General features: G+C 37.5%; 1 protein-coding gene across 3 annotated transcripts in view; it reads right to left on the bottom strand.

Annotated features, from left to right (window-relative positions):
• Positions 1-14562, bottom strand: part of NOX4 (NADPH oxidase 4) — a 107215-nt gene that overhangs the window by 86864 nt on the left and 5789 nt on the right. For 2 of the 3 annotated variants that reach the window (XM_074168689.1, XM_074168707.1), the window contains exons 3-7: positions 10705-10815; positions 9618-9702; positions 8864-8961; positions 6784-6811; positions 3541-3613 (exon numbers count right to left, since the gene is read on the bottom strand). In XM_074168689.1, the coding sequence (XP_074024790.1) occupies positions 3541-3613; positions 6784-6811; positions 8864-8961; positions 9618-9702; positions 10705-10815 (395 nt within the window). The remainder of the gene's footprint in view (positions 1-3540; positions 3614-6783; positions 6812-8863; positions 8962-9617; positions 9703-10704; positions 10816-14562) is intronic. The other variant, XM_074168698.1, reaches the window with a different exon arrangement.

Below are 14562 nucleotides of genomic sequence, written 5' to 3'. Positions count from 1 at the left end.
AGCGAAATTTTTTTCAGATGTTTTTCCCCTCCTACAGCCTTTTACATAAAGAGCTAACTACCCTTGCTTCAATACCTCTGAAACATAAACTGCATTTGTTTCTGTCAATACAGGACTTAGCTGTTTTCTTGCTCAAGACAGAAAAAAAATAATTTTGATATTCTGAGGGCCACCAAAATAAAACCCAAGTAAGGGCAGTTCTAAAGGCAGTTCTAAGGGCAGCAACTGTAGGGGGCTCTGAACGCCCCCCCACACTTCATCCTGCCATCCTTCCCCCATTCAGCACCACACTAACAAGCCTTCTCCTCGAGGCTGCTCAAACCATTTTTAACTACCCACACCCTGGTAGGCATTTTCATGCAGTCACTCAGCAGGATCTGTAAGGAGTTGTGGGAGTGAACATCAGTAAGATGAAAGTAAAGGACAGTGGTGTGGGGAATGGAAGCACAATGAGAAGGCACAAAGAGAATAACACTGACCCCTTCAGACCTGAAACAGGTCTTGGAGCTCTGGTTTAATTTGGTATCTTGCTACAATACCAAAAACTGCATACTGAATTAATTTTTATTGGATCTTGAGCATTTTTTTTCAGAATGCACCAATTTTTCAAAATTTCAGTGATGGAAAGTCAATCCCAGCTTCTGACATGTTGTTTTCAACAGCTAATTATTATTACTTATTAAAATTACTGTACTCTTCTTGTGTAGAGTATGTCTAAATGTCAGCTCCCAGCCAGTTGAACATTTTATTCTTCTTTCAGCATTCCTGCAGATATCTCTACTATAAAACCCTGGTTCCTCACATGTATTAAGTTCCCCTAAATTTAATCAAGTCCTCTCAACTTCACCTCCTTAAACTAAAGGGATGGAGACCCTTGAACGTCTTACCATAAAGCATATTTTCCAACATTTTAATAACTATATGTTTCTTACTTGTATCTGTCATCTGTTTCAGTGGCCAGTCTGGCCCAAACCATGACACCTTCTTAAACTGTGTGTCCTACAGATACATACAATATTCTAATACACTCAGTAATCTTCCTACTGCTACATGTATATTTTATAGTTCTTCAGAACATTTATTACTTTCTTTACCTTCTTCTTAGGGTTTAAAATTGACATTATTCACAGAATGAATGCATTGCTTAGGAACTCAGTGTCTTGGAAATTTCAGATCAAGTTGAATATTTAATTTTAATTTTGGTTAACCTACTTTAGAATTTTGTGGGTGAAGACCTGCAAGAGTTAACTTACTGAGAAATGTAAGGGGAGATTGCCATGCTTTAAAGTGACACAGTAAGCAGCATGGTTTTAGAAAAATATTTTTAACCCTGTTACAGCTACTTTTGAAAAGGCAGATATATGTGGTAGTTAGAAGATGAAATTGAAGACTGAAATACTTGATTACAAAAAGAAATGGCATTGGAACAGCTTATATTTTAATCTTCCTTTAAATATATGATTTCCAAAGTCACCAGTACTTGTGTTCAATGGAAATACTCTGGAACAACATTAATTTGAAAGTTAGCAGAAATGTCAACGTTTATTCATAGGTTTTATTGTATTTTCTAATAACTTCATAACCCTACAAACAACCAACCACTGAACAAAAAAAATGTTGGTTTAATTCCCAGGTATGACATGGCAAAAATTTAGAAAATTTTTCAAACAACACTCACTCTCCCCTCTTTAAAATATTAGCAGCTAATTCAATCCTGCTAATACTTATTCACACACAGCTTACTGAACAAGTAAAGGCATGAAAATAGCAGGATAATCATGCAGAGGAAAACACGAAGGAAGAAGTGATTAAGCAGGTCAGTGTGCAAGAGTAGATTAGGGCTGAAATCCAAGAGAGTATAATAGTCTCTGAAATATTTCTAAAAAAAGCTCAGTTTCTGACAGGCAGTGAACATTTACAATTAATTTTTCTAAGACCATAGCATGAGTTTAGCCATCATAAGGCACGTGAGAATCCACAGGGAAAGGAATTTAAAAGGGACAGAAAGATGTACACAGAAGCTTGTTTCCTTAGGAAAACACATTACAAAGACAAGCTTGAGCTATATGCCTGAGGGAGAGAAACAGGAGATGCATATGATCCCTTAAGGGTTTTGATTCTCCTGGCTAGATGGAAGAACGATGGGAAAGCACTTGCACTTGAAGAAGGAAATAACAAGCATGTAACTTGGAAAGATGGAAACTTTTGTTGCATGAACTGCAAAATTATTATTTCCAAGAATATTTTTGCAAGTACATATATTTTCCTAAGTTTCCCAATCATTACTAAATGTTGTTCTTTTTTTTTCTAATTTATCATGGCCTTGGAGAAAACAGGACATTGTTCTGGCTCAATGCTGCAGAGTGAAGTAATTGTTTCATTTTTCCATCTTCCCCAAACCAGCTTTCTTTTGCAAGTGGAGCCATCTGTGTGGACGATGTAATGTGCAGCCATGTCTGACATCTTGTGCAGCAGCTTTATCCTGACTTCTGTAGCCTACAGCATCTCACAAAGGTCTCAGCCCTGGAAGTACCTTTGTCTACAAAAGGTGGAAAGTATTTACTGAACTACTTTCCTGACTCAGTGCCTGATAATGTTGTTACTCGGGAAAGACACATTTGTTCAACAACATTCAAAAGCACATATCTAGCTCACGTCAGTGGAGCACCATTAAGGTTTGAAGATATGGAATTAAAATGTCCTTCACGGTTTGTTGAATTGAGATGATGTCTTTACATAATCAGTCTCTACAAAAATCAAGGGTTATTTTATACACTTCAATTGCAGAATCCAAGCCTTAAAATGGCTACAATGTTTGGCTACATCCTCCGAGGTACCGGTCACTCAAATGTACTATAATATGTGTTCAGTAATGTTGGTGCAGAATATGAACCCACTGGAGGGACAAACCTTTGGAAATCCCAACAGCTACTCTGAGCCAATACTGCATTGCTGTTTCAAAATTATAATTGACATTAAAAATAAAATATCTGACAACCAGAAGCAGAGCTTTAAAAAAGCAACATTCTACTTAAGTAGCACAATTCTGTTTCGGTTTGCTTCATTGCTGCTTTTTTGTTTTTGTTGTTGCTGTTTTTTTAGTTTGTTGTTAGAATTAATTGGTGAAAATAATTAAGATAAAGATATCATCTTATTTTACTTCCAGTGGACTTAATTTATGCATTGGACAGAACTTGCCATATGCTTAGTTTATTGCCTCCCTGTACAAACAGGAAAAAAAGAACTATTTGCATTTTTAAAGGTCTAGATTTTTAACTGAGCACATTCCTCAAACAGTATTTTCCTCTGAAGGCAATTTAATCAGGTTTTGTAATTTTTTAAATACTAAATTCATTTTGTTAATTTACCTGCAAGATAGTTCAAAAAAAAAAAAAAAAAGGGCAAGAAAACGGGTATTTTTAACAGTTATTTAAACACTTCTTGCCTTGTATTGCATTTATTTTTCATTCCCTCTAATCAGTATGAGAACATGATTACTCAAATGGCATTTTTCAGCATAATGATCAGATTATGTCTTACCTGATGGCATAGGTAGAAGCTGTACACATTAGGAATAATACTAACACCATAATGACTCCAGTCAGACCTGGAACTAAAACAGACATGAGATAACTTACATTTGAATTGTGAAGAGGTAAACTTGTCTCCTATGGCCTTTTTAGAAAGTGGAAGTTATCAGACATAGAAATCATGATTCAACCAAACTCTTGCATGTATTTAACTCTTGAAGACAAATAATGTATCAAACTAGATAGGAAAGAAGAGATGTTGTGTTATTTCCCACCTTCCCAGAGAAAACTGCCCTTTTCCTTGTATTTCACCATGCATCACTAATTTCCTACTGCCTTTGCTCCTGTAATCATGTGGTCACTACATTTGTCTCTAAGCAGGTAACCAAGAACAAATCCTGTCTATTTGTTTATTTGTAAGACTGACTGTACAACTTTCCCTATCTCTTTTTTATTCCAAACCCTAAAGTCTGTTGAACACGACAATTAAAAACCTGGTCAGGGACAGAATTTCAAGCAAATCAATTTCTATGCAAGCTGTCACTACAATTGTTTGCCAACCCATTTCATCCTGGAATGAGAAAGAGCCTGAAATTACTCTCCATGGCATTGTATCATGCTTGAAATTGCTGCCCGTAGAGCAAGGTCTGTGAGAGTGATCTACAGCCAGTATTTGAGAAGGAAAGGTTAAAAACATTAAGGACTGGACTCATCCGCTCAAATGCAGACTCGTATCAGAACTAGTCTACCCTCAGCTCTTTTTTAACTCAAAGGAGAGTATTTCTACTGCATGATTCATCTTATCCTAAAGTAGGATACTGGCCATAAAGTACAGTAAACCATCACCCTAAAGATAGATTAGAAAAATCCCAATTACCACTTTTTCTGAGCTTTTTTATCTTCTTTTTGTCTTTATCTTACCACTTCTTTATCTTCAAAATTGCCACCCCAGGAATTAAAAATCTGAAGCTAGAACTAAGAACCTAAAATCCATGAAGAATTACATCAAAATGTTTTATTACTCAAAGAATAATAGTTTTTAAGTATAGTCTCTGGTCAGCCTAGAAGCCACGTGCTTGGGTTTAAACAAAGTCATCAGGACAATCACCAAGCACAAAGCTATATAAGTGCTGGTTTAGTGTCAGAATACAAGCATCTCAACCAGCTTTCATGGATGTAAATGGCAAAACCACGGACTTTAATGGTCCAGGATCTTTTACAAGATCACATTCTAATGATAACAAGCTAATTTTTTAAATTATTGATTGTGATTTTCAACTCTTTAGCAATAAAGAGACAATTTAAAATCTTATCTTTTTATAAACTTCCCAATATCCACTTGTTGAAAAGTCTGATACTCAAAATCTGACACATCCCAAATCACATCTCAGTTTTACAAACTGTAGGAAAATTCCTGGTCTTACAATCAATGGAAGCTTTGTTATGGACTGCATAAGAAACATTAATTTTACTCCTTCATGGAAAGATTACAATTAAAAGCAGTTGCAATAAAAAATGTGCATCCTTTCCATTGCCTCCTTCTTCATTTCTTCTTTCTTAATCTAATTTGATAGGTAGTGTGCAATCAGTCTCCCCTCTGACACAAATACTTCCAATCCAATTGCAGTACAGCACTTGATCCAGCTTCCTACATTGTCATTCAAGCCACAGATCACCTTTTCCATCCAGTTCTTCAATTCTCTTCTCCATCAAACTGCAAACATGAAATCACTGCCAACCTTGCCCCAATTCATCAGTGCATTTTTAGGGTTTCCTCTCCTCCCTGTCCCTGTCTCTCTTTTCCTCCACTAACTATAATCTTGAATACTTGTTCTTCTCAGAGCCTCACACCCTTAAGCAAGGAGGTTCTTTCCTGGATTGATCTGAAAAGCCATTACACTGTAAACCCTTCCAAATCCTTATTCCTTCTCTTCACTGTGTCAAAAAAAAAAAAACAGCCAGCAAATCTAGTTGGGGAGAGACCTTTCTTTTTTTGCATATTTGTACAGCTCCCATTGCAGCAAAATCTTGGTCCCTATCTGGGCACTCCCACAGCACAAATAATAAATGTTAATTAGCTGTTGTTAGGATGGGGAGTGATCTGAGTAATTCTACATTTAAGATGACTTGGAATCACTGCTTTTTGCAACATTGTGCTCAAACTTTTGAAAATGCAGTATTTTCCTGGCCGTCAGAGGGTAAAAGGAGTTCCACCTTGCAGATCCTGTGCTCACCTAGTGAGGTCTCAAAGTGTCCCCAGAAACTGTGACAATATTTGATGGGGCCTCTACACTCATTCTTCACCCAAAGTGCTTCCCTGTTATCCAAGATATTAAATATAATACTAGCTGCTTGTTTTGATTCTCCCTCCCCATCTTTAACTCCCTCTTCTGTGAATTATCTTCTTCGAAGCTTTCACCACTAACTGCCAGACATCCAACCTATTTCTAGATAGCAGTTAACTTGCACCTCAATTTCTGTCATTTCACTTTCTCACTTCCCCTGCTCTCAACTGACCTAAACCTTGCTTAGGGTTTTTGGAAAGCCCTTTCCCACACACTGCCAATTCTAGTAAATGTATCGGGATTGACAGATCTGGAACCCCATTTATTGCCGTCCAGAATGATCCCTTTGGACCTTGCCGTAAATGCTACAAAGCCGGGATTTTTGCATTTGATCTAAACAAGAGTGAAAGAGAGACGACCTCAGAAAGGACCTTTGCCTGCTTGTGAAGCACTACAGCTTGGGTTTGTGCCTACCCCTCCATCCCCAAATGTTGCTCCCTTCTAAATTCCTGCACCAAAAATGTTTTTGCTTATTTATTCTTTGTAAGTGCTGAAGCCTGATTCCCATATAACAGTTTAGATGGCTCTGAAGTCAAAATAACCCTTAAATAAACCAGCTGAAGCAAGACGGCCTCTTTTTTGTTGTGTTTCTTTTTCTAGAAATTGGATCATTTAGGAATTTGGGTTTAATATTATGCAGAATCCCTGTTTGAAACTGATGATTTTCCACTGACTCATCTGTACAACAACAGCTTTGAAGATGCTGCTCATCCTACTACAGGGCTTATGTAAGTCCTCCCTCCTGACTACTGGATAAGCAAACCCAGGTTATATTAACACAAATAACACATCTCAACCGAGCTGAGATACAACAAATGGAGCATGCAAACACAGGATCAAAATGTTTTGTCTGGAGAGTGAGGATGAGAAGCAGCAAACTTTCGCATTCAGTTTGGCAACAGACTTACCAGTAGCAAAAAGCAGTTTCCTTGGGTCCTGAAAAACAGACAGGCCAAAAAAAAAAAAAGTCAATACATATGATTTTATATCCATATGAATAATGTCATAATAATAAGTAGCTGATAAAGCTCACATGCTCGAAGGCATAAGCAATCCCTAAATCTGGATGCAGGAATGGATTTGGTATTTGGTAGCAGTTTACACTGACTGAAATTCAACATAAACTAAACCTTTAACCTTCGCATTCCCCCAGTGAAGACAGTTCTGATCTGTTATGTAAAATTAGGATCCAGATAATCTTACAAATAATTGTTTTTTGAAAGCCTAACTTTACTTAGTTACCTCATACCTTTGGGAGGACAGAGGGGAGCAGAAGAGAGAGATTTTGAATATAAATGAAAGACCAGCAGCGAGCATTTTACAGCCAATTACATCACCAAGAGATTTGCAGTGGACTCCAGTGAAGCAGGACTGAACACAAAGATGACAATACAAGGCCAGATGTTCCTGTGTCCGTCATCACATGTGAAAGGAAGAGGGGATATGTCAACGCCACAGGAAACTGCCTCACTCCCCCTGAGTCCTACACCTTCTGAGGTTTTGTCTTCACTGCGGAGAAAAACGGTTTGGTTTTTTTTTTTAAACTTGCAGTAAAATGCAGTGAGGGGAGGTGAGCAGTTTTCATACAGGTCAGGAAAAAAGAAGTATCACTCTCCCTGACCTCGTCTGCATCCAAACATGTGTACCCATGTACAGAAGATGAAAGCACCATCCAGACTGCCCACCACAGTTAAAAAACACATTTAAGTGGAAATCAACCACAAAGGTGCAAGACCTACTAGAGTACCTAAAATTTGTGAGGTTTTTATCCTAGGCTTACTAAAAACTTATTTATCTCCATTTTCTATTGCAAAATTCCTAAGGCTGCTTAGCACAGGCAGCCATGCACACCCTGGCACGTTCTTGCCCATGGCAAGCTCCTGCTAATGCTCCTGACGAGGCTAAGTCTATTAGACCACTCCTAACACATGCAGACACTTGAGTTCAATCCAGAACCTCAGCACAATAGTTGGTGTTGGCATGTCTGTCTGCCACAGAATAGCTCCGTGATTAGATCATTCACCCAGGGAGTGGAAGACCTTGGTTGTTGGTCCTTCTGCGCCTGGGCTGAGTCAAGCTCTCATTTTCCAGGAAGGGATGCAGCTGGGACAGGGTCATTCTAAATCTTTCCTAATGAAGCTGGTAGAAAAGAAATGCAGACTTGAGACCAGAATGAATATAAACAAGAGAGAACTTGATTGTAACCCAAAGAAGAAAGAGTCCTGGACTCTGGTTTTACTCCTACAATCTGTAAACATCTCTCCAGAGCCAAATGCACAAGCAAGCACCTGGAGGAGGGACTAGGACTGTGGTGTGCCTTCAAAGAGATCTGCACCACAGTCAGAAGTCATGCGAACAAAGTATTTCATAACTAGAAATCAGCTTCCAGCCCAGTTCATGCAGATAACTAATTCCACTCTTAGCATATATACTCCAGTTCCCACTGCAGTTCAAAAATGCAAAATCCCTCTTAAATCTCACTACCACCAGTATATGTCACATAGTTCTATATTCTAAATATTGCAAATGCAGACTGTATTTTTCCAAAAAAGCAGAAGCGTCTCAATCGGGCCCAGCCAAGGAACAGAAAGAAGCAGAAGAATAGAACAGACTATTTCAGTTGGAAGGGACCTGCAACAATCATCTAGTCTAACTGCCTGACCAGTTCAGGGCTGCCCAGAAGTTAAAGCATGTTGTAGAGAAGCAGGAGAACAGGACGTAAGGTGAAAGGACTTGATGACAGCATTCTCCACCTCACAATCCAAGAGGTCTGAATTCTGCTGGCCTAAACAAAGTGCTTAATACGTGCTTTGTCCAGAGAAAGAAATAAAATCCACAGCCATCCACACAATGGTGGGTTTTCAGTGCACAAAATCAGGAGCAATGTATGGATCATAGGACGGATCTCACAATAGAATTGGATGTACAAGTAATCATATGTTTAAATAATATACTTAAGAGCAAAATATAAAAGGACAGCTGGCTCACCTCACCACGATAGTTCGCTGCATTTATTGATGGAAAGTCTTCATTGTAGTTCTCGGAGAAGTTAAGAGCATTCACCAGATGAGCAGCAACATGTAAGACTGAAAAAAACCCAGAGTAAATCTGAGATCCGTAAACAAGAGATAGAAATTCCCCTGAAGTAAAGGAAAGTGGCTATCCAGATGCCGAGCCGTAATCATACCACCTGCATGAGATACATCAGGGACTAAGGAATTATTCTTCTAAAGTAAATCAAGTTACAGATATTCAAGGCAGAAAGCTGTATGTATTTTAAGATTTTTTTTTTAACACTACAGTAACCATTTCCATAGTGCAATGCTTCAGCTGGGAGACAACATGCAAAGATGTCCACCAAACAACATTTCATCTTCAGTGCAATGGTATTTGTCTCCACTGCTCCCTCTTCTGCAGATAAGCCTGTAGCATCCTGCTTCTTCAGTCAAATTCCTCAGGCACGATCAAAGGTGACTTATAATGGCAGATTTTGACCTGATCTCATATACCTGTCCTTTCAGAAACTGGAATTTTAATGAAAGGCTTGGCATTAGAATGTAAGCCCATGTGTTTAAAGGAAAAAATAAATCAAAACCCACAACTATCAAAGAAAGCATTCACAATTTAAGGCAGGGAAGCACAGAGCAAGACTACCCCCAAATGTACTGTATAAGAAAAACCACAAAATACTGCTTTAATGCATTTCCCAAACAAGCTGCTGCTCAGCACAGTAAGATCTCACCTGAGAAGATGCATATTGTAACACCACACGTCACATGGAAAGTTTTACTTTTATCTAGCAGCCTTCTGGTTTTCCTGCTGGCAACCTAATAAGAGAAGAATTCAAGCAATCTCTCTTCTAAAACAAAGCAAAGAAAAAAAATACTAACAGCAACGGAGGTGATTTAATACCAACTTCAGCTTTTACTATGTTTAACACCCTTGCAAGCACAGTACTTATATTTAAAAACTGCAGGATTATGTCAATAAGTCAATTTTGAGGTCTTAATGAAGAAATTACAGTAGGAACAGTATTACATATATGTCAAGAGCAAATAAAGGCCCTTCTGGCCTTAAAATTTAAGAGTACCAGCACTAATTGTTGTCAGCATCACTGACTCTTTAGTGAGCAGGATCAGTGGGAAAGGTATATTTGCATACATATATGCATCTATAGGCATCAGATCTTATAGGTACTGTCACATGATGAACAGAGCTCATAGGTTCAATTTACAACCATCTAGAAAACACAGATGCTCCTCAAAAGCGTTACTTATATTTCTGTCAAAGCAACTGACGAATCACAAACAAGCTAAACTATTGTTTACTGAATACTGGGACAGAAAACAAACGCTCTTAGCTTTGACAGAACTTTTTTTTCTCTCATGATAACGAATATATCAGGTTGGGTATTTTCATTTAAAGTTCTGTCATCTCCAGTAGGACAGTTCTGGTCATGCAGAGACAAAGTTCTTTTTGCTCGACTGAATTCTCCCAGGAAGCAGTAGAGAGGACACAGATGTCTTTATTATACTAGAGTTGGGAAAGAGGGAGAAGACTCATCTCGTTACAGTTCCACAGCAAATCCCTGTGCTTGAAAAATGCCTTCAAGAAACCCTCCTCACAACAGGTCCAATCAAACCAGGCAATGCCAGCCAACGCACTGTCTTCAAAGGGGTCATGAATCGAGGCTGAATGATACTTGCACCATGCAGGCACATACTGTGTAACAAACAGGGATATAACAGATTTTTTCCTATTATTTTTAGACTAAACAGAGACCAGGGCCCTCTTCTTCTCAACTGCTGCATTCTGAGGATAGGACTTACCTTCTGAGATCCTCGCAGGAAGGCCAAGAGAACACGGCACATGGGTAGAAGGACCAGGCAGCAGTTGAGATTGAGGACAGATGCTGAAGCTCTGCTAACACACAATCCTAGCTGAACAAATATAGCAAGAGTCAGATTACAGGGAGAAGACACTTCAAAGGTTCAGGTATCAGTATTCAACCTCCTCTTTTTGCTATGAACCCAAATGGTTCCCATGCTCTCTTGACTCATGAGAATAGTGGAGCTCCATGGTGTTTGATGTGTACTGGAAAACCCACTGTACACAGAGTATGCTACCCTGTTCTCTGCGCGGAACAGCCCTCACATTTGCATCAAAAACTTATTCAAAATTAATTTTGTCAGCAATAACATCAGCAAATGACAGCTTTCTACTGAAAGCACCAATATCTTCATCAGTACTCAAAGCCATGTGGAACAAAACGTATCTGAGACAACAACAAGCATCCACTGAGAAATTACCTGGAAAGCTTCAACAGACATAATTAAATAAGAAAGAGGGATAAATACTATGAAGACACTAGACAGCCACTTAAGTAAAGTGTAATGATTTTCTGGTAAACAAGCCAGAAAAAGATGTAAAAAAATATTGATTCAATTAAACTGAAATGATAATAATGTTTCAAGGACTGTTATGGGATTGTCACAGAACTCCTCATCAATTCACACTACGCAGTGCCTTAGTTGCACCTAAAGAAAGTAGGTTTTCTTCATTTTAACTACTCAATAGCTGGGAACTGTAATGAAATCTAATTTCACTAATGCTTTCACTGGTATATTTGGAACTTACACAATTAGAACAAAACCACTTGTCAAATAAATGAACAAAGCACACATTAATGTCACAACCCGGTACTTTTTAATCTTATTATATTCTCTCATTCATTTATGATTTGTAAAAAAGTTAGCAAAATGCCATTGTTCTCCTAGTTATTAGGTTGAACTACCATTTTACTAGCTTATATAAAAAATTTTTTTAGACTGTCAACAGATTTCTGGAAAGATTTTTCTTACAATGCTCTCTAAACCCCAAGTTTTTCAACTCCCGAACAAATTAATTAACGACTATTATAATATTATAAGATAACTCAAATACTGCAGAGGTATGTGAATGATTTGAACAGGTACAAATTATCTAATAAAAATCACTAAGGATTTATTACTTCTTCAAAATGAAATTTTATGTAAAAAAAACCCAAACATTTATTACTTCTCAGTCAAAAAAAAAATCAGTGAAATATTTATTATATTCATATCTTTCTTATCAAGAAGAAGAAAACTGGAGAGAAACAAAGGTTTTATTTATTTGGAAATATATCTTTTTACAAAAATTATTTAAAAAGCCTTGTAATTAAAAAATTTGTAATTGCTTTTGGTTGTCTTTTACAGACATATCTACATGTCACAGAAATGGATGAATATATTAACTTGTAAAAATAAAGTAGACAAAATAACTGGACTTCAGCATGTCTAGCAAGATCACAAGCACAACAGCATGACAGGAGCGTCTCAGTTCCATAAAACACCAAAACTGTTACAGTTAGTGACACCCATGTATCCCACCTTCTCGGCAGTATGTCTGGGCACAAAACTAAAAGGCAAACAGAAGGTAAAGATGTTCAATCCACCTGAAGCATCAAACTCTACCTAAATTCTGTTTCTCTTCTGGCTACTTTACATTATTAATTTAGACCTGAGCGCTGGGGACCTCCTCACCAGATATTACCCGCTTCCACAGAACAAAGCAGTCATAAGGGCACCTTCTCCCAAAAGTTGGGCGTGAGAAGTAGGAGCAGTTACCTCACAAAACATGCTCTACCTTGTTCTCTGCCATGTAGATGTGGGATCCCTGGCAAATGTCTGTGGAGCAGATCTCACAAAAGTTACAGAGAGGGACAGTTACAACAAAGGCACCTCTAACCTACTGAACTATAGAAAATAAGACTAGAATGAACTTCTTCACCTAGTTCTTTCCCACTCTCTAGACCTCCTCCACCACTTCTTCCAATGCAATGTTAGTCCTTGTTTTCCTTACATAAAAGCTCCCTCGCTTCTATTTACTTCTGCTACTTTGCATTCTCTTCACATGCACATTGAGACATTATTGTTGTTACTTTTCCCTCACAAATCATGTTCTTCAGGCCTTAGATCATCCTCTCCTCTCCTCTCTGGACTCTCCCAACTGGTCCAGAGCCCAAGTGCAATGACCACAACTGAGCACCAGCTACAATGGCCACAACCTCAGCAACTGAGCTGAGATTTTATTGAAAGCTGATGTCACTGTCCACTTCAAAGTATGCTTAAAAAAAAATAAAAATGTGAACAACAGTAATAAATATTTCTCTGTCCTTGCCCATGGTAGCTTAAAGTGATTTTAGAACATCATAAATATTTTTTGGATTATCAGATAAAATGGCAACACTCTTGAAATGATTGGACTTAATGGCAAGTCAAATGTCTCTATAATGTGCCGTTTGCATATACAAGCCTGTCTCTATTTTCATTAATTATTATTCCTCTAAAGGGAAGCTAGAATGAGCTATACACCTCATAAAAGCAATAACTTCAAAAACATTATGGTCATTAAACACATATAAGCATTTTTATGAGAGCTTGCCGATGTGCTACAGTATTTCAGTGATTAAATGAGCCTGATTGGAAAAGCACAAGAATTATGGAGAACTAACATTATGCCAACCCAGAAGTAAACAGAACCATTTTTGTAGTTCTTGACTATCACCCAAAAGCTGAAAAAAGTTGCAGTACAATTAATAAGTAAAGCAATTTGATAATTGCAATATTTTCTATTATATGACCTATATGATACACCATTAGTTTCTCAAGAATTTATGTTGTCTTTGGGCTTAAACATAAACCAGGCATGATATCAGTTATCCAAGACTTCCTTTACCAGGCACAACTATTCTTCTTGCAAAACTTCAACAAAACAGTCTAGTTTTGAATAGGATAGAGTTAATTATACACCATATATTATTAAGTTAGTGAAATGATTTATTCTAAGAAATAAGTAAAATGCTAAACAATTTAACTGATACATGGAATACGAATCAGCTATGATGAGTAGAAAAACCTACCCTACCAACTTTGCTTTGTGATTTTCCATGCCACTATTTAACTAATATCAGGTACTCATTCATAATGCAATTACTGTGGAAGAATGCCCTTATATTAATTCTAATTCAATGCTATCAGCATCTGTAAAAAGAAGAGAAAAAGAAAACAAAACAGAGGAGGAGACGACTTCTCCAGATTCAAATAGTTTCACCAATGGTTCACTTAAGGTTTCGTTCTGGAATACTGTTGGCCAATGATTGCTGCAATGAGCCCATGACCAATTTGAAAACAATGGTAAAGTAATACATTTAGCAATGCTTAGAATCACAATTCATTCAAGACCCAGAAGAATAACAGAGTACTAAGTTTGCTCTTAACATATATCCAAAGGCTAAAAATATCCCTATGGAAATAATTCTTTCCAAATGGTTTCCAAGTGGTTTCTTTCTTGACTTCCTTTGCATGGCCTGGGTGGCATAGTAACAAATTAACAGTGTATTGTTAGATTTTTAAACAATAGCAGAATGAAGGAAGATTTTTGCTCTGAGGCAACTTGCTGGTTCTAGAAGGGAATATATATCCATATTAACCAGCTAAGAAATGAGAGAAACATAACCCTCTTTCCTTCTTAAGATTATCATTGTCTTAAAAAAAAAAAAAAAAAAAAGGGCATTATTTCATGTATTTCATGTCAATAGCATGCAAAATTGCTGTAGGGTCAAAAAGAGAGGAAAAAAAGGAAAAACACCCCCAGAATCTCTGCTG

The sequence above is a fragment of the Numenius arquata genome, chromosome 1, assembly GCF_964106895.1.
Source record: "Numenius arquata chromosome 1, bNumArq3.hap1.1, whole genome shotgun sequence".
Lineage (NCBI taxonomy): Eukaryota > Metazoa > Chordata > Aves > Charadriiformes > Scolopacidae > Numenius > Numenius arquata.
The sequence above is the reverse complement of the archived record's forward strand: the minus strand, read 5'-3'. Positions and strand labels throughout refer to the sequence as shown.